The sequence below is a fragment of the Argopecten irradians genome, chromosome 4, assembly GCF_041381155.1.
Source record: "Argopecten irradians isolate NY chromosome 4, Ai_NY, whole genome shotgun sequence".
Classification (NCBI taxonomy): domain Eukaryota; kingdom Metazoa; phylum Mollusca; class Bivalvia; order Pectinida; family Pectinidae; genus Argopecten; species Argopecten irradians.
This window is the reverse complement of record NC_091137.1, coordinates 35,914,436-35,933,628: the sequence shown is the minus strand read 5'-3', so window position 1 is coordinate 35,933,628 and position 19,193 is coordinate 35,914,436. Positions and strand designations below refer to the sequence as shown.

General features: G+C 35.1%; 1 protein-coding gene across 1 annotated transcript in view; it reads right to left on the bottom strand.

Moving 5' to 3' along the window:
* The window catches only part of LOC138321480 (cholesterol 7-desaturase nvd-like), a 31,255-nt gene extending 12,138 nt beyond the window's left edge, over positions 1-19,117 (bottom strand). The window contains exon 1 of the mRNA XM_069265206.1: positions 18,058-19,117. Within this exon, the coding sequence (XP_069121307.1) occupies positions 18,058-18,508 (451 nt within the window). The 5' untranslated portion in view covers positions 18,509-19,117. The remainder of the gene's footprint in view (positions 1-18,057) is intronic.
* Between the last annotated feature and the right edge of the window lie 76 nt (positions 19,118-19,193).

Below are 19,193 nucleotides of genomic sequence, written 5' to 3'. Positions count from 1 at the left end.
TATAGTGCAACGTATTGATTAGGACAAAAATATAAAAATTGAATAAAACGCGATGTACAAGTCGCTTTTGTCCTACAATTTATGCATATAGGGTGTTATGATTCTTTTTAAAAACGACGATAGAGCGGAACAAGATAATGCAGACTTAAGTTCGTTCGACTGGAACTGAAAATTTATGATTATGTACGTTAAATGCACAAATAACATTAAAACATTCAGTCAAAATATAGAATATTTCTGAACAGTGTATTTGGTGCCTACCATTCACCCCTCAACCTCAATCTATTTGAAGACATTACGTACGTTTTCGTTTGCCCACAGGTTGTGAGTTCTTTCTATGGGCATGCATATATTCAAAGAAAAACGTTAGAGTTCAATGTCATACTATTTTCTTATGTAAGTATGTATATATGAATGGCGTATTCAAAGCCACTCAAAGGTATCTAGTAGTAACAAGAACAATATTTAGCTGATCGACCTAGATTTCGTAACAGGTCTCTGATTTTTATACTGTTCAATCTAAGACACGTATATCCTACAGTTCATATATATATATATATACATTGTATATACAGTTAAATGTACATAGTAACGACGTTCTGCGTTCTCTATGTAAATGAAATATTTAGGTGTCATTTCATTTACCACAATTTGCAGTTGTTGAAATAAAGTTCATCGCATTAATCTAAAGCCATCAAATAGTATCAATATTCATATGACCACATGCAATACGTATGAGCCAGCCTCTTCTTGGCCACGAGGTTGTCCCGGTTCCAAAATAAATGTTCTTTGTTTCTGAAATGCTGTTATAGGCGTACTCTAGAAGGTTCTGTACTATAATGCGTATGAACAATGGCCATTACAACATCGACCTTGAGACTTGTAGCTATATACTACAGCCATTGTACTTATGTGTCGGTCCATGCTGCCGAATTAGTTTTAAATGAACTCTTCACAAAGGCATTATGAAATATCAAAACATTTAACAATTTGACAGACATTACGCGCACGCATGCGTAAATACTTAGCGACAGAAATGTGAGTTCTACAGATGATAAGTCTTACGCAACCAGCGTAAGTCTTTCCGATACAATGAGCAGCAAAAAACTATTTCGACAGATTAAGCACATCTCCAACCACTGTGGCACATTGGTGTCCGATTGAGTGAATATTGATAAATTGACAAATATATTACAGGTCTAACCATCTATATCTTCTCACTATATCTCTACATTCACTCTTTTCTTTGACATCCTCGATATTGCATGGGTTACTATCACTATCGTTATATCCAGCGCGGGAATATGTCATAGCAAATCTGAAGGCCAAGGACCATTCAAAGGCCTAAAGAGACTTAATTTACATTATACGATTACAGTTATAGTAACGTCCAAACTTAAAGCCATTTAGGCAACCAATGTACCGATATTCAAAATCGTGATGTACATTTCAGGCCCAAACAACTTGTCTCATCTGTCGTCGCACAAAGAGCCTTCAGTTTTGCTATGACATATCCCCAGGGTTGATATTACGACAGTGATAGAAACCCCTGGAATATCGAGGATGCTTCTGTGAATGTAGTGATCAATGGTTAGTATGACACCGTAATATAATTGATGAAAAAATGTATTCTAATTGAACACGTTCTGAACCGTACATGCAACATCAAACTCAAAACATAAAAGGAAAAATATATTGTTCTGATGCAAAACTGTCTGATCATATTGCAAAAAAAAACTGTGTCCCATACATATGAACGCTCATTGAAATTAGTATGTGTGGTATATATTGATTGCGATCCCCATATAACATTATTTTGAATACGCTGCCTTTCTCTTCTTTGTCCCCATTCAAGGACATGCCCTGTGCACATTCCAATTAGGGTATATACTGTAAGGCGCTTGTGGTGCTAATTACAGACCAGCTATATTTGTTTATTTTGGAGACCAGTTCGTCTCCATGTTGGTCAGGTAAAACCCAACGTTTCGCATCAGAGAACGGTATTCAAAACGCATTAGTAGCAACACAACCAGTGCTGGTTTTTAAATGGGTGAAATGGCATGGACATGAAAGGCTGAGATTGAAAATAAACATACAAATAATACAGTACAATGGTCAGGGTAGAGTGTTTTCGGGGCATATTGTACGTGTCGGCACTTAAACTGAATATCCTTATTAATCTTTCGTCCATATTTATTGACACTAAGGTTATCCCCGTGTAGTCTAAATGTACTTAGGATATAAATGAACGACTGTCAATTATCAAATTGAATGAAAGTGATTTTTACATACTGTTAGATGAAATTAAAAAAATAATCTAGAACTAATTCTTTACACTAGTTTATGTAACAGAATTTGGAAAGATTATCTATATATATATTGAAATTGTTTGTGGTGGTATCTGGATGAATTTTAGCACATTTGGATGATAATTGTATCTAATAAAAGTGATTTGGGGAGTGATTCAGATAGCAGACGTAAATAGAAACCAAACGAAAACAGTACTACCATGCAACCTTTGATCAATGTGACAGTATATTTATTTATGGAATCATATTAATAATTATGCCAAGCATTTATAGCTAATTGGTCATGTCTAGTGTAATCACCGAGCAACAGATATTATACACTTTATACATATAATGATATGTGTTGATATATAGATGGCTTGTAAACAATGTTATAATAGTACACCAGTGTAATTTCAGCACTGTGCTTCCGTACTTTTTGTGTGTAATTTATAATCGAATTCTTCCGTGTTACAAATAACCTCATTAAATATATTCAACATTGTTGTCGCATTATTTGTACATTTCATGTACCAGTCTAGCTGACTTTTTTGATTTATGAACTAAAAATATTCTGTACAGATCAAAGAATTATAGAGTAGAGTACAGTTGTATGATGGATATATAAAGCCCAACGCATCAATAGCTTTAAAAATATAGAAAACTACAATGCAATGAATTTGATAATTAATCAAACGGAAAAATACTATTTCAGCGAACAAATCATACATATGTGTACATTACCGTACATGATTGTTCTTCGTTATCAATATGTAAATACAATAGTTTACTGAAAAGTTATTTCGTAAATCACAAAGTGAAAAACCGATTAGGAGGAATCAGATGTTATAAAACTATGTGGAATACAAACAACCATATGGTAATCGAGTAATTCTTTTCAAATCAATTCTTAAGTAAACTTATTAATATAAGACCATTAGAATACATCTTACACAGAACAATATATGTGTATACGGTAGAAACATAATCATTGCCTACCAGGAGGCTTGATTGACTAGACTGGCTGTGCAGCTATTGTTGTTTGTTCTTTAAAGAATGCATATCAAGCACAAGCACATTCATACAACAGATATTGTGGTTGTCGTATTGTACACCATTCAACAATACATCCAACTTTTGTCTTTTTACTCGCAAGGTAATATAATGTATTACATTACCCCGTATGAGCACCCATTCACACAATAGGGTTGTGCAACACAATACGGCTGGCTGCCTCCGTACAAGATGGCTTATCGTGTTGACAATGGTAAATAAAAATAAACCAGAACCTCTATGGTTCCAGTACTGAGAACCACAGTTGGGTTAGCATGGCTTGTTTAGATAACATACCTTGCTATTTGGAAACGTATCATGCTAATTACTTGAAAACAATCACTGTACATGTTCTTGTATGTCAGGTGTCAATGACGGTTTCGCGGCAACCATGGTAAAATAAAAAGACTATAGGTTGAGATACTGTTTCATTTGTGGAAATAAATTATAATAATAAAAAACGTTCATACTCGATAAATGTTCAGAGCTGAGGAACTAGATTTGATACGAACCAATCGGTACCTGATATGCCTATTTGTCAACATTATTATATAAGTATCTCGATCCACTCTATAACACAATAAGATACGCTAGGCCCAGTTTCACAAACATCTTTAGAAAATTTCTTATAAATTAAGTTTCCTCATAAGAAAGCATTGCAGAGGATAAGGCAAATTCCTGAAGATTTTCCCTTAAATTCTGTAATGCTTTTCTATGGGAAATTTTAACTTAAGACGCCTATTTAAGGTGCGGAATGCTCATGAAACATGCGTTGCTAGTTTTGAAATCTGGCATGTTAATTTTCTGATTACAATCCCTGTTCATGCTCTTTTAATTGACAATGGCGTTTTTGCGGTTATCATGGTAAAATGAAAACACTTTAGATTTAGGATAATATTTCATTTAAAAACTAAATGTTAAGAGCTGAGCAATTGCATGTAGATCTGTACCTGTCAATCATATTATAACAAGCATATATCCACTATACTAGTATTACATAAAACTTGTAATGTTTTGGTTTTGTGTATGAACATTCCAAAGGATATTAAAATATAACCATAATTTATAAGAAGACTTTTTCGAAAGCATGCCGCTTAATTATCAATACTACGGTATATTGTATTTGATGTTCTTTAATTTGTACTTTACAAAACACAAATCGGATACATGCTGGTGGTGGCGCTTAGACGATACACAACATCAGTAAATAGCTTTCAACGCAACGTGTCTAGGCAATGCCAGTTTCAGCAACCGACTCCGAAACATACTAACATTACCTAATGTATACAAAGGCGTAAGTACAAATGTACAAACGCACGGCCGACCTTGCCCTGGATCGATATCATTTTATCGATATGAACCAAAACAATGAGACGTATTGGCCATGGTTGCCTGTTTGCCGTTGCCGTGAGATGACTTACTTACTGCTCAAACAACAACGATCGAATCTGTAACACGAGTTACGTTACACACTAGATGTCATCGTCAGTACTTTGCGCCGTAACCTGTCATAAAATTGTGCCACTATTACTGAAATCGGTCCCCTGACTTTAAAGTGTCAACATTCATTCGGTCTTTGAAGATTGTAGATTGCAGAGCTTCCTTGCGAACAAGTATCCATTGTGACGTCATTATTTTGTTGGCGCAATTCACGTTGTTTTCTCCGAAACAATATGGCGTTACGCTCGCAACCACATGACGCCACAATCAATACCTACCCACAAAGGCAAATAACTCTGTAATATGCAAATACAGAATATTATAAATAAAATAACAAATCACTAACGAACAAATAAAGACTTTATCAGCATCTGGGTCCAGTATCAATGTTTGTGTTCGCCAGTAGATTAGATTCCATTGCTAAGTATATAGAGGATACCCAATGAGTGGTTGTTGAATATTGAATTTATTCCACACGAGTGAGTTATTTTTTTTAAAGTTACAAAAGATGTCTTTTGTAACTTTTACAAAATAACTTACGAGTGTGCTGTAAATTAAATATTCAACAACCACGAATAGTGTGACCTGTTTCTACCACAATCATATTCGTTTTTTGCCGATAGAAATACGGCGGGGATACGGTAGCGTGTTTTTACCGAAATATGCAAATCAGGTGTAGCTATATTTTCATAAACAAAACGACACTAATTAGTATTTAAAAGTCATCGTTTGATAAAGAATCTATCGATATCAAATTTCTCTAATTGAGAACACCTTTAGGGTTAAATAATACTCATTCAACGTCTTATTGAGTTCAAATCTTCATAGTTGCTTTCAGAAAATAAAACTCAATGTCGGACTACATGTATACATGTAAAAGCATTCGCACGACACGGCATCGTCTATTTCCCGCCAAATAACCATCAAGCCATTACCATCAAAATCATGTTCGTTTCATACACGTTAAATCTACGAAACTCGTCAGTGAAATTCTTGTCCGTCAAGATGTATTATTAGTACTTCAATATGATCAATTTAACATGCATGAAAACGTCACGTACTTTGACACAACGACCACAACGCATCCGCTTTCCAACAACAGTTTTGGACGTCAAGCTGCGATCACAACATAGAATGACGCCATTTGATTATTGATGACGTTGACAATGATGACGTGACACTGAGAAATAAGTAGTTCGGTCAAAGTTCACCGTGTCAGCCAATCAGAATGCGTACATAGTTTATACCACGTGTGGTATAAACAAATTGTTAATCAACAGCTGCAATGTTTATTTAATGTCCTAAGAGTTGAATAACCGTCTATTGTGGTAGAAACAAAAATAATACAAATGCTTGATTTAATAAATAGGCATATGTAGAGCATAAAGGTAAAAGGCTTCGCATGTATGCGCGCATCATAATGTAAATGATAGATATTGAACGACTCCATTATACATGTATATACGAATCTTTACAATGTACTGTTCACATATTTGACTCTTAATTATAAACATGTTCCCGTAGCTTTATCTAGTTTAAAACCAATTGGTTAATAAATGATGATTGAACATGATATATAAAGACAAAGAATGGCTTGTAATGTGTACGGTAACAGCGGTATTGTCATTTTAATACTCTAGATATTTAACTCCTGGAATATATTGACTTGGTTTCTGATCGATTTCCACACTTAGGTTAAAAATCACATAATGCAAACATTGCTCATTTAATTCTAGGAATGACAAAATTAATAATACGGACGCTGACGGAGCGCTTTCGTCACATTTTTGAGCAGTTATCCTATTTCGATGTGTAAATAACACGGATATTGATTGAGCGCTCGAAACGAAAGCGCTCATTCAGGGTCCGTGTCATTTTGTCTGTTTATTTATATACATTTACACATTTCGTTTCGCTTCATGCAAAGGCATTTGTCTAAAAAGTTAATATTTATCTTGTAGTCTTGAATAATGGAATAATATTACGGCCATATTAACTGTGCGATATCAGACAGATAATGTTAGATATCATATCACATGTAGATTCATGTCTGGCTGCTAATAAAGATCAATTCATATTTCTGTCTTGAGATATTCAATACTCATTAAGATATTGCGTAATTTCAGAAGAACAGTACGACTTTCATCAAAATGACTGAATATGTCCCTGTCTTGGACCCATTTACATTGTATGGTAACAATTCAGAAAGTTGGAAGGGTTTGTTACAACAAGAGATCCGCACATAGCAACGACAAAAATATAAAACTAACAAAAAAACACAATATGTAATGTTATCTATTATCTAAGGATTATCTTGAGCGTCGCTTTCTCTGAAGCCTTCAATGAATTTTTTCTGGCCTGAAGTTGGTTCAGATTTTTTCCTCTTGGTTGCCTTCAGTTTTACTAAACATTTTAATGTTATAGAGCGATACCACTTAAATTATTGTGTACTCTTAATAATCGAGAAGAAGGTGACGATGATGAAAGTACAATATACACTATGATTTAATTGTTTCTTACGGGATTATGTTTTCCATGAAATGATTACACCTAATTTTTAGCCAATCAGAGACGACGTTACAAACGGTGACGTCAATGGTTACGTTATTGAATGGTAACATAAATGTATGCAATGTTCAGATATTAGTGTTTGAGGGTAGGTCATTTACCTGATAAATAGGAGGATGATAAAAAAGAACACCCGAAGACTAATTATCAAACTAACCTAAACCTGTGAAGGATCACGGAAATGGAAGGCAGATATCTACTACCTATATTAACGAGAAATCATTGTAATAAGGTAAAACAAATTAGAATGTTTGTTTAGGGAAACTCTAAGGGGCGAAACTTTATAAATGTATCGATTCGTGAAGATATTTTCTGAAAGGAAGTGTAAATGAAAGGTATAAGGTGTATAACCAGCATAAAGTGTATATATATCTATCTATTTATGAAAAATAAAACTCAATGACCTTCCTATAGCACTTTCGCCATTTCGTGATGGCTCTTCAGGAATATCTATATATATATATATATTTAATATATAGAAATAATACATAAATATTAATATTTTCACGAAATAAAGGAGTTGTCATATAGTATTGAAGATGGCAAAATTATATATGTATTAGCGATGAAAAAAAAGTCTTGAAAGAGCTAGATAAGAGAAGATGCGTGGCGGATCTGAGACACAAATAATAGTATTTCATTGAAAACTTCACAAGCAAGAAAATTTAAAAAAAAAAAAAAAAAAAAAATATTGTCAAGAATAGAGATGTTTTAGTTCAGAGACCAAAAGGCAACATGGCGATGAACAGTGATAGAGAAAGAAATACCAACAGAATAGCAGTGACAGCTGATGACAACTTTGAGTTATAAGTGCACACGAACCACGAACTTAGAGATAATAACGTCTCACCTGCATGATTCAGTGTTGCATAACACCAAGTGCAAGGACAAGAGGCGAACTATATGATACAAAAAATAGGGGTATAATGTAATGTATTTGTGGGTTGGTCCATGGTCCCGGTTCTTACCCTACATTTGATAACCTTGTGGCTTATCACACATTACAATGAACTCTAAATGTCTAAATGTCTACTGTGCAATATTTGTTTCCTCCCTGTTTACCTTCTGTCACAGAGAGGGGGAAATCGGTCTCAGCTTATCTAAAGCGTCTAAGGGGAGTAACGCACGATAGTAGTACTAGTGTAGCATACCCTTTATTACCTTGAAGTTTGACTAACAAGATTCTGTCGTATGCAACAGAGAAAACAAACCAAGAAAATATCAATTACAAACTCAATTTGATAAGAAATATAAACAGACAGGTATTTTGGCAAAGCTGCAACTGAAAGTACCCCGGATTTTACGAAGTAAATATCGCTATATTTCTTTGGCCTCTTGATGTCGCATCAAAGGCTACCGATTAGGTGTGACGCGATATGTTGTAAAGGCGTAGCTGTAAATTGAACTATAAAAATCTAAAGAGCATTGACCTTTATACAATAAAACAGCTTAACAGTGGCCGGAAAATACAACTATGCGAAAGTCAGGTAACAATGATATTTGCTTAGTTCCCCAATGGTACTGATTGACCCAGAGATACTGGATACCAAGGGCGATGTTGATACAGTACCCTAAACGAAGTTACATTAATCAGTACATCAGATTTATGCTAACTATTTTAGCTTCACTTCGCGACCTCTTCTTTCACTTTTATCTTCATATTACGTGCTGATTCATTCATTAGATTTTCTAATTTGATTTTCATACCAGTTCATTCTTTATTTTGCTTCGCCATTGATGTCCTATTAAACATCCAGATTCAACTAACATTCACAATCTTCGAAGAGGAGGGAATAATCCTATATATTCAAGATCACCAAATTAAAGCCTTTTACAAGTAAACATTTGGAAAATCGATATTTATTGGAGATAGCGTTAATAAGCCTTGTCTGCTGTCCTATCCAAACTGAATCTTTTGATTTAAGAAAACATTTTTGAAATAAAATTTATATTTGATCAGAATCTGAGCTTTATTTTTATTTATCTTTCAAATAAACCACGAAGTTTGAAACATCGTTGTTGCTACAAGTTGTTGACAAGAATATAGACCCTCGCTGACAGCATTAATCTTCATTTATACTCTTCCAATCCTCCATTATTTAAATCAACCCGTACTTAAATCAAACGTTAAGCCGATCCATATTTAGTTTATAAATAAACAAATCAAGATATTTAAAAGATAACATTTATTTTGTCACATCTCCACGACCGTATACCTGTTTGCTATGAAGCGACCTTCCACCAAAGTGACAGGGTTTTGTCATTATGTCTTAAATTATAGGTAAAATATGACTTTAAGCATCTAAGGTGGAGGGATAATCATTTGTTAAACTACTTTGAAAAATGTGTTTTACTTACACTCTGACTCCATATTAAAATATGGTAATCTTATAAGGAAATCCTCGCATGCAATATTCAAATTTTTTTCTTTTATTTTGCTTATAACGGAACTACATAGACCAAAAATATTCTATATATATTATATTTTGTGTGTGGTTTGGATGGAATGCCCTATCACCAGCTTAGCCTGTTAAGGATATGAAACACAAATGTTTTCCAATACATATAAAAATTGATCAACAAAGCTGATTTGTTTATTTAGCAATACGCTGATCGGCATGTGACGTGTGTTTAACTTCTTGTGGTGATCAATGTTGCTTGGTGGCTTGTATCGTTTATCGAGTGCCCTGTCATGGAATCAATATCAACATGTGTTCTTGATACGTCATAGCGATGAAACGAACATCATTTGGATATATTAGCTCGTCAGTCTCCCTGTCCTAATTACGTCACGTCAAGTGTTAGAACATCAACTGACACCAAAGTCAATATTGACATTGTTTCAATTTCCAATATAATCACGTGACATGTACAAACAAAGAGGAAATTACCCCCACTGCAAAGCTGACAACTCCATCGGTGACGTAAATCCAGGTCTTTGATATTAACTGATTCTATCGCGCAAACATTTAAAACGCGATTTTGGATTAGATTCATATCGAAAGTGCTTGCCCGTTGCTACAGTGACAATTGCACTGAGTGAAATGAGAGAAAACAATATTTAGTCGCAATGCAGAGGTTATAAACGCAGACCGCAAATGTATGTGAAATGCTGTAAAATAAAGTTTTTTTTACCAGTACATGATTATTCATGAATCAAAATACAATATCAATAATTGATTTATTGGGTTTTTTTTTCGTTTGAATGTGACCTCAGCCTTCTTAATAATATAAATCATATTCCAGCTAAGATCATGAGTGAATAAAATAAATGATATCAATTTACATACCAGTTGACGGCTTAAAAGAGAGAAATAATAATAATAAACCCTTTTATTATTAGTAAACATTCATTAAAACCTATAGCTTCTATTAATGAATAAACTCAGATATTCACCTACCAAGAAACAATCTGATCAATGTATAAAAGTCGGATCTCTTCCTACCAAGAACCAATCAGATCAATGTATAAAAGTAGGATCTCTTCCTACCAAGAAACAAGCAGATCAATGCATGAAAGTGGGAACTCTTCCTACCAAGAAATAATAGCCAGACAATCAGATCAATGTATAAAAGTCGGATCTCTTCCTACCAAGAAACAATCAGATCAATGTATAAAAGTCGGATCTCTTCCTACCAAGAACCAATCAGATCAATGTATAAAAGTCGGATCTCTTCCTACCAAGAACCAATCAGATCAATGTATAAAAGTCGGATCTCTTCCTACCAAGAAATAAGCAGATCAATGCATGAAAGTGGGATCTCTTCCTACCAAGAAACAAGCAGATCAATGCATGAAAGTGGGATCTCTTCCTACCAAGAAACAATCAGATCAATGTATAAAAGTCGGATCTCTTCCTACCAAGAACCAATCAGATCAATGCATGAAAGTCGGATCTCTTCCTACCAAGAACCAATCAGATCAATGCATGAAAGTCGGATCTCTTCCTACCAAGAACCAATCAGATCAATGCATGAAAGTGGGATATCTTCCTACTAAGAAACAAGCAGATCAATGCATGAAAGTGGGATTTTTTCCTACCAAGAAACAACAGATCAATGCATGAAAGTCTCTTCTACAAGACAACAGATCAATGATGAAAGTGGGATCTCTTCCTACCAAGAAACAAAGCAGATCAATGTATAAAAGTCAGATCTCTTCCTACCAAGAAACAATCAGATCAATGTATAAAAGTAGGATCTCTTCCTACCAAGAACCAATCAGATCAATGTATAAAAGTGGGATCTCTTCCTACCAAGAAACAATCAGATCAATGCATGAAAGTCGGTTTTCTTCCAAGAAACAATCATGAGTATACCTCCTATCTCTTCCTTGTGCATGTAAAACCTTAAAAATAAATTGGTTTACTGGAAAGTGGAAAGCAAAGCGATGTAAGTGGGGACCTACATGTATAAGCAAGAGTCAATGCATGTGATGACGTAACGTAATCTCTAAAGAAACTAATAAAAGTAGATTACAGAAACGAAACTGAAAGTAAATTAACTATTCTTAATTAAGACAGGATGTTTAAAGCAAATAAAGATATATTATTACAATGTGTACTTAACCCCTCCTAAAGTTTTCGATAAACTCGATTTGATATTACAAGCGTCATTATATGAATCAGCAGGTTATTCCAAACAAAGAGTCGACAGTGCTCTTGGGAGGCGGTCTGTAACCGGACTTCATTTGTGGACAAATCTAGATAATTTGGGTGCGAGACATGCTAAGGCAATATTTCTGGAACCTTTCTATGCCTGATCGACATCACGTACACACCTCACATAAAAAAAACATCGATAGGAACATTCCAGTCAGGAAAACATACAACCTTGCCAACACCGATACCGGATATCCCCCAGAACAATGAGATCGAAGACGGCTATCGTCTGCTCTGTTCTTATAGTGAATCTTTAATTGGAAATGCTACGTAAAGCAATGGTGAAACTAAATCCTTCGTGATATCTCAAATTCTTTTAAACGTGCAGACGTTTCCAACCTAACACTAAGTAAACCAAACAGCGCCTATCGTTAGGTGTTACCACAAATGAATAAATTTGTATGTAGGTAATCACTTACGAATGAATGGATTGATACAAAACGACAAGAAGGCAAAACTTTAAATCACGAGGACATCAAGAAGAAACCCTTTTCGATTATAGGAAACAAAACGACAGATATGTATTGTGTTCTGTCAGAGACTCGATACTTGTTCAACTCTACAAACACAAACCATAAAAGATATTCCTTGGCGCAATTACACTCTACGCCGAGTTTCATTCCTATTATACTCATAAAATGTCACTTGATTGATTTCTAAAATCCAACTGTTCATTCAAGTTGTGGACCCAAGTCTTTCCGGTGATTAGATTTTTTGCACTGTTTATTTGCATTCCTGTTTGGACGCGTGGAGATATTATATTCAAAATGAAAGTACTACGCCACTGAATGGCAAGGTCTCAAAAACTAAATACCGGTTTTTGGTGACGTATGTAAAACATGATAGCAATCTCGTTCCAACATATTACTGATCTGCTCTTGTTCAATTAACTGTGACGTTATTAGTTTGCCAGCGTAATCGTAACGTCATTTTCTTTAAAATCAGAGACGTAACGCCTAGAAAAACATAAGGTAACAATTGATTACATACCAACAAGGGCATATAATTCTGCGAGATACAAATGCTGTATACACGTTGTATGAACGTGTTTCAGGTGCGTGAGGGGTCTAACTTGGGTATAGAAGTGCCGTGTATAGAGTTGTGAGAATCCTTATTTTGCAGGTGGATATTTTAATGTATTATTCTTAACATACGCATTAGCATCATCGATACTTAATGGGTTACTATCACTATCGTTATATCCACCCCCGGATTATGTCCTATCAAAACTGGCGGCTGTCGGTGCGACAATAGAGACAAAAGTAATTTAGTATATCTAAGAAAATAAATAATAATACAGTATATGGATTGCTGTGGTCAAAGTTTAATCTTCAACGGAAGTCTCGCTAGGTCTGTGATTGGTCATTTTGACTTCTCTTGAAATGCCTTCACTTTTGCTGTGACATAGTTCAGGGATGGATATCACGACAGTGATAGTAATCCCTAGAATATCGAGGATGACGTTTTAAATATTCTCTTCATGTCAGTAAGTCATTATGATGTCAAACGAATGAAATTCTGATTTAGGAAATGGAATCTTGGACATTTCCCAATTAAACAAAAAACAAAATTCCGAGCGCGATATGCCACACTGATAGTACGCGCGTGTTTCCGAATCAAATCCGGAACTTTTCTGTCAAAATTAATCAATAAGTTCCCAGAGTCGATACTCCAATACAATGGATCGGACGATAAATTAACTCGTGATAAACAATCTCCCGGATATGATATTAGGCACGTACAATAAACCAATTTTAATCATTTAACGTTGATGAGAGCTGGTTCCGGATGTCAAAGGAAACAGTATTAAAGATTACGTATGTGATAAGTGTCAGAATCAATGAATTGCACATACCATGCATGTAAGATTAGGCCTATAGAGGTCATGGTCATAAAGACTTTGGAATTATAGTTAGGATCCTAGCGTCAATAAAATAGTTTCGGACGCTTTAATTAGAGTCTAAAAGATTATGAACCTTTGTTGAGGACACTATGGGGACATATCACCCGTGTAAAAATAAATAATAACCGAGGACTAAGTTCTTCCGTTTTAAATTAGATCTGTGAAGTTGATTTTAAAATATCAATTTACAATAAATTCGAAGAGTGAAGGCCTTAGGACATCACCCTGAGGAACTGAACGTTTGGGCGATATGGCGTCATAATAGCAATATCGACCTGGTGTTTCTAAAATTGTATCTGATATACCTATATGTACTTATATAACTAATTAACCTGCTGTGGTAATGGTATGCATGTCATTGCTGACCACGCAGTAACTGTAAGACCGCTTTCTCCCCTCCTAAACCCAGCATTTTAGACTATGGTGAACCGATATGGTACTCACCAGCTACTACAGTGTACATAAACCGGACATATCGACGTTACTTTATAATGGGTAAACGCAAAAAAATATTCAATAGTATTAATATAACATTTTAGTGACGGATAACGTTCATGAACGATGAACGCAACCAACCAACAAACAGAATTGCTTTTGTTCATGGGACGATGGACGCAACAAACAAAAGTAGTATTTTGATATAACTTTATAGTGACATGTGTAATGTTCATGGGACGATGTTAACACAGCTTTATAGTGACAGTTAACATTCATGTGACGATGAACGCAACACATAAACAATAGTGTTACAATGTACATGTATATATAGCATTAAACTACCTATAGTAACTCAAGTATTAAATACCTTGTATATCGGTATATCACAGCGTCGAAATCTGACTGACCTTATTAATTAGGTAATCGCGAGCCCTAGGCAAGTGAAGTAATTAGCAATGATTTTTTCACGACTCAGCGATTTGACCTCGTGAGATCGATTCAAAAAGCAGGTCAGTTCCTGCTTGTTTCGTACAAGTGTACTTAAACATATTTTAAAGTGATTGTCGAACAATTCGGTTTGTTTATTTATCGGATCATTGTCAAGGGTCAAGTATATATGTTTATATAGCTATAGGTAGTGACAGACTCGGCGTACTACCAGAATTGATTCATTACACATATTGTACTTCCATTTATGTATAACCCTTATACATCCGATCGTGTTAAAACGCGTCAGTTTCACGCAATTATCGGTCGGTAAGTTGTATTTGGTCAAGATTGTTTCATGCGTGCCATGTGGTTACTTAATTTGCCGAAATGTCTTCACCGATATTTTACCTGAATGACCGAGTACCTAGCCCCGTAAAATGTAGAATAAATGTACCAACACATGTAGATAACTGTAAAATAAATGAATACTATACTTATGTAGTAGACCAATAAAATAAGAATAATAAACCCATTGCATAATCAAACGAATATCTATTCTTAATTGGTCACGACTCACGTGCGTTGCTGTGTATATACATGTTTGTATGTACATGTCTACGGCCTGATCGAGTAGGTAATTAATTGTAATACACGTGTGCATTGTACATGTATATATGCAATATTATATATAGTGTATATGGTGGTAGTGTGTCTATCCTACAATGTAGTACTGTACTTCGTGTATGAATTATTATAAACGATTGTGGAAGCTATGATTTCTTATCATTAATTATTGGCGAGTGTTTGATGAGTGTGTATTCTTGGGAGAGGGGTGAGGGGGTGCAGTGAGGTGTGTGTAGGGGGAGGGATGAGGGGGAAGAGAATGGATACCGTGATATTGCGGAAGTATGTTGGTGTATGACACATATCAGCGGAAGTTCCATGTAGGTAAACATTTTTGGCCTACATGGTTCTGCTGATATCATCATATATAACCGTCATATATCTTCACCAAAAAGACATACACACATACCCTACCAGTCTAACACGTTGGCGTACCAGTATTGTGTTTATTTTTAAATAAACGGAAATGATCTGTTGTAAATCTAACACCAACTTTGCTCATTTCCGATATATGTTGATGGTGTGTACTGTTTACCACGAGTATGTTACAAATGCTGCAGAGCGTGTAAACAACGATTGGGTTCACTACACAGCGCACCTTTTTATACAGGTATACAATTACATCTTATCTTGACAAAGTTTACACACTTTTGATTTTACAAAGTTTAAGATATCAATTCTTACATATAAGGATCACGAACCGTTGTCATCATCAGATAATTGGTTGGCTTGTTGGTTTGATTTGAATGATCGATTGATTAATTGAAAAGCACGATCGAAGTAACAATTGTATTTAATGTAGACATATAACATGCGTGCATGCAATGCAGTTGTTGAACACAAGCGATGTCAGTTTATAATGCAGTGTTCCAATAATTTGTCAAAAACAGCTAGAGTATAATAGTTTGAAAACTATAAGTTGTGTGCTCTAAAGACAAAGATGCCTGCTTGTCAGCAACGTTATAGCACCGATGATACCAATTCCTGACAACCTACATGGAATAATGTATTTATAAGACGATGAACGCTATAACCTACTGCCATTTATATATATATAACACCCCAGGGGATAAAATCCCACATTTCATCGCTCCACGGGGACACGGCAGTTACACGAGAAATCATTTTATTGCCATGATCATTGATTCCATTCCTATTGAATGTTTAATTCATACATGCGTCTAGAACTGTAATTAATAATGATTTATTAAACACGACTCTATATAAGTTTGATAAGTTCTATACCACGCCAGGCGAATGGACTAGAAAAGTGCTGAAGCTGGAATTGTTTATACATATTGATTTGGTATATGTAAAAGTAAAAGTGTCTTCTGCTACAGTAGCCGTTTCCATGTGGATCGATGGGGACGTACGTTTCAATAAACCCATGTCGAGCTATAGCCAGGTAAACACAGCCGACCCGAGTACTGTTAAACTTCATAGTATACTGGTCTTTAATTTCACTGAACAATGAGAACATTATTTCGGGAGCATGAGAGTTAATAACAGACTACATGCTTCAGAAACAAGCGCTTCGTCACGATGAGAGGGTAGGGCGATTGTATACTTTTTATATCTCACAGGAGGCGTTTCGTTTATGATTCACTAATATAACGCCCAATGTCAACTAAGATACGATCCCTCTTCACGTTAACATAGGAAGGGATTAAGACGGAATTAGGTCATATGAGTACATACTTGTATATATCTACACAACATCCGTATAAAAGATTACCATGATTTGTTTTCGTGGAAATAAACTTTACTATTATAAATAGTATGTAATCACTGTATCATGCTCATCATTAAGATTTATTTTGACACTAGGATAAAGCATTGTCATTAATATTTATGTTTGACATTAATATTTATGTCTGTATGTCTGTCTATAATGGTTATGTTCGTCATAAAATTTATGCCCGATCGTCATTCAATTTATGTTTGTCATTATCTATGATTATAATTAATAGCTATATGCTATCATCATATGGGTGGCATTAGATTATTCTTGTGCCTACTAGTTAAGCTTGTCATTGAAGATTCCGATTGTCATTTATGTATATAATTAAGAAATACGATTGGCATGGAGATCTCTGTTCATCAATAATATGTCTTCTCATCATCAAGATCTATCCTTTTAATAAAAATAATTTAAAACACTAATCCATGCGTATGTTTACCATTGGTGTTGTGAATTTACGATGATGTATGAGAATCCATTCTTATAAACATTGTAAATGTATATAGTTGCAACATGAGAGTTCAGGTGTGTATTACACGTGGTTGTGAAATGTATTTTTTCGTTATGTTTGTAACTGCCGTCTTGTCTTACTGTTCTAGTTTTTTTTTAATTCAGCTGCTAACGAAGACGAGATTGTTGTCATTGTGTTCATTGGGACGTGAATGTCATTAGTAAAGAGAAAGCTGTGACCTATCTCAAGGAGAAACGTGTGACTTAAACAAAACAAAAAAGTGCGGATCACATCGGAACCTCCGGGAAAAAGTTCAGAGAACCACTCTAGTGTGTTTCGTCACAAAGCCCAGGGGGAATTTGTTACTTGTACCGATGGGAACACATAAACATACACCGCTCATGTGCATTTTTTTTATAATTTATAAGTATTCATTATTTATTCTGTTATTTGGTACTTACCTAGGATCGATACATATGTGGAGCTTCCCTTTGAGAGAGTATGTGATTCCATTATACCGAACCATCCGTTCGGATACACCGCTGGAACATTTCCAACATTTCTCCTTTTTCGGACGGAATTGGCGATTTCCTTCATCGTGAATTTTCCCTCTTTATGGTATCCAAGATCGCCGAGAATTCGAATCCGATTTAACGGAACAAACATCAACTGATAAAAGTAGTATAATCCAATACCTAATAATGCTACAATTACATAAGTGGTTAGTGCATAAAAATCTGGCCATGTGGTCAATAAGGACACAAATCGCCCTGTGATGGTGTCAACTGACCGGTACCAAAGTTCTCCAACTTCGAATAATGTCACGCGCAGCAGTTTGTCCGTCACACTAGCCGATACGGCTATCACAAGTACGGACAGTAAAACTCCGGACAGTACAGACTTCAAAAACATCTTGGATGCTTTTAATAAAAAATAGATATGGAAGCACGTGGATGTAGCTAAACGTTATGGTATTAATCAACTTGGTGAGCTTTTAACTGAACTAAAACATCATAATGTACTATGTCGATTCAATTACACAGTTTACACTCCACGCCGTGTTTCACGTGCTCTTTCCGTTAAAATTAAAATCCAATTTCACTCGATCATCTATTTATACATCTACACGTATTAAGAGTGTCGGTTTAAGGTCCCAATGACAAATAATCCTATAGCTGAAAACTTGCCGTAACTAGTCAATAACTAGTTGTTATACGCCGTGCACTCGAAAGGAACCCGTCGTAATGTGTTGGAGATACCGCTATTCAATCGATATATATATGGTTCACATTTTCCTCTGCCTGGGCAATCCTGTCGCAATCATACTTAACGGCGCTGGCGTTAAAAGTCAGCGGCGTTAATCCCTCGCTCCGCGGGTTGGTAGGGAGAGCGTTTAAATATTATACCTTTATTGAAGATATCTGATTAATGGAGTAGGTCTGGACTTGTCTCGTCAAAGTCTCGTCTTGTTTTTTAACTGACCTATACAATTTATTGTGACATAATTCTGGGAAGAATGTTTATAACTGCAATTGATTTTACCACACAAATAAACATGAAATAAATAGCATATCTTGTGTATTTTGTTTTATTGTGA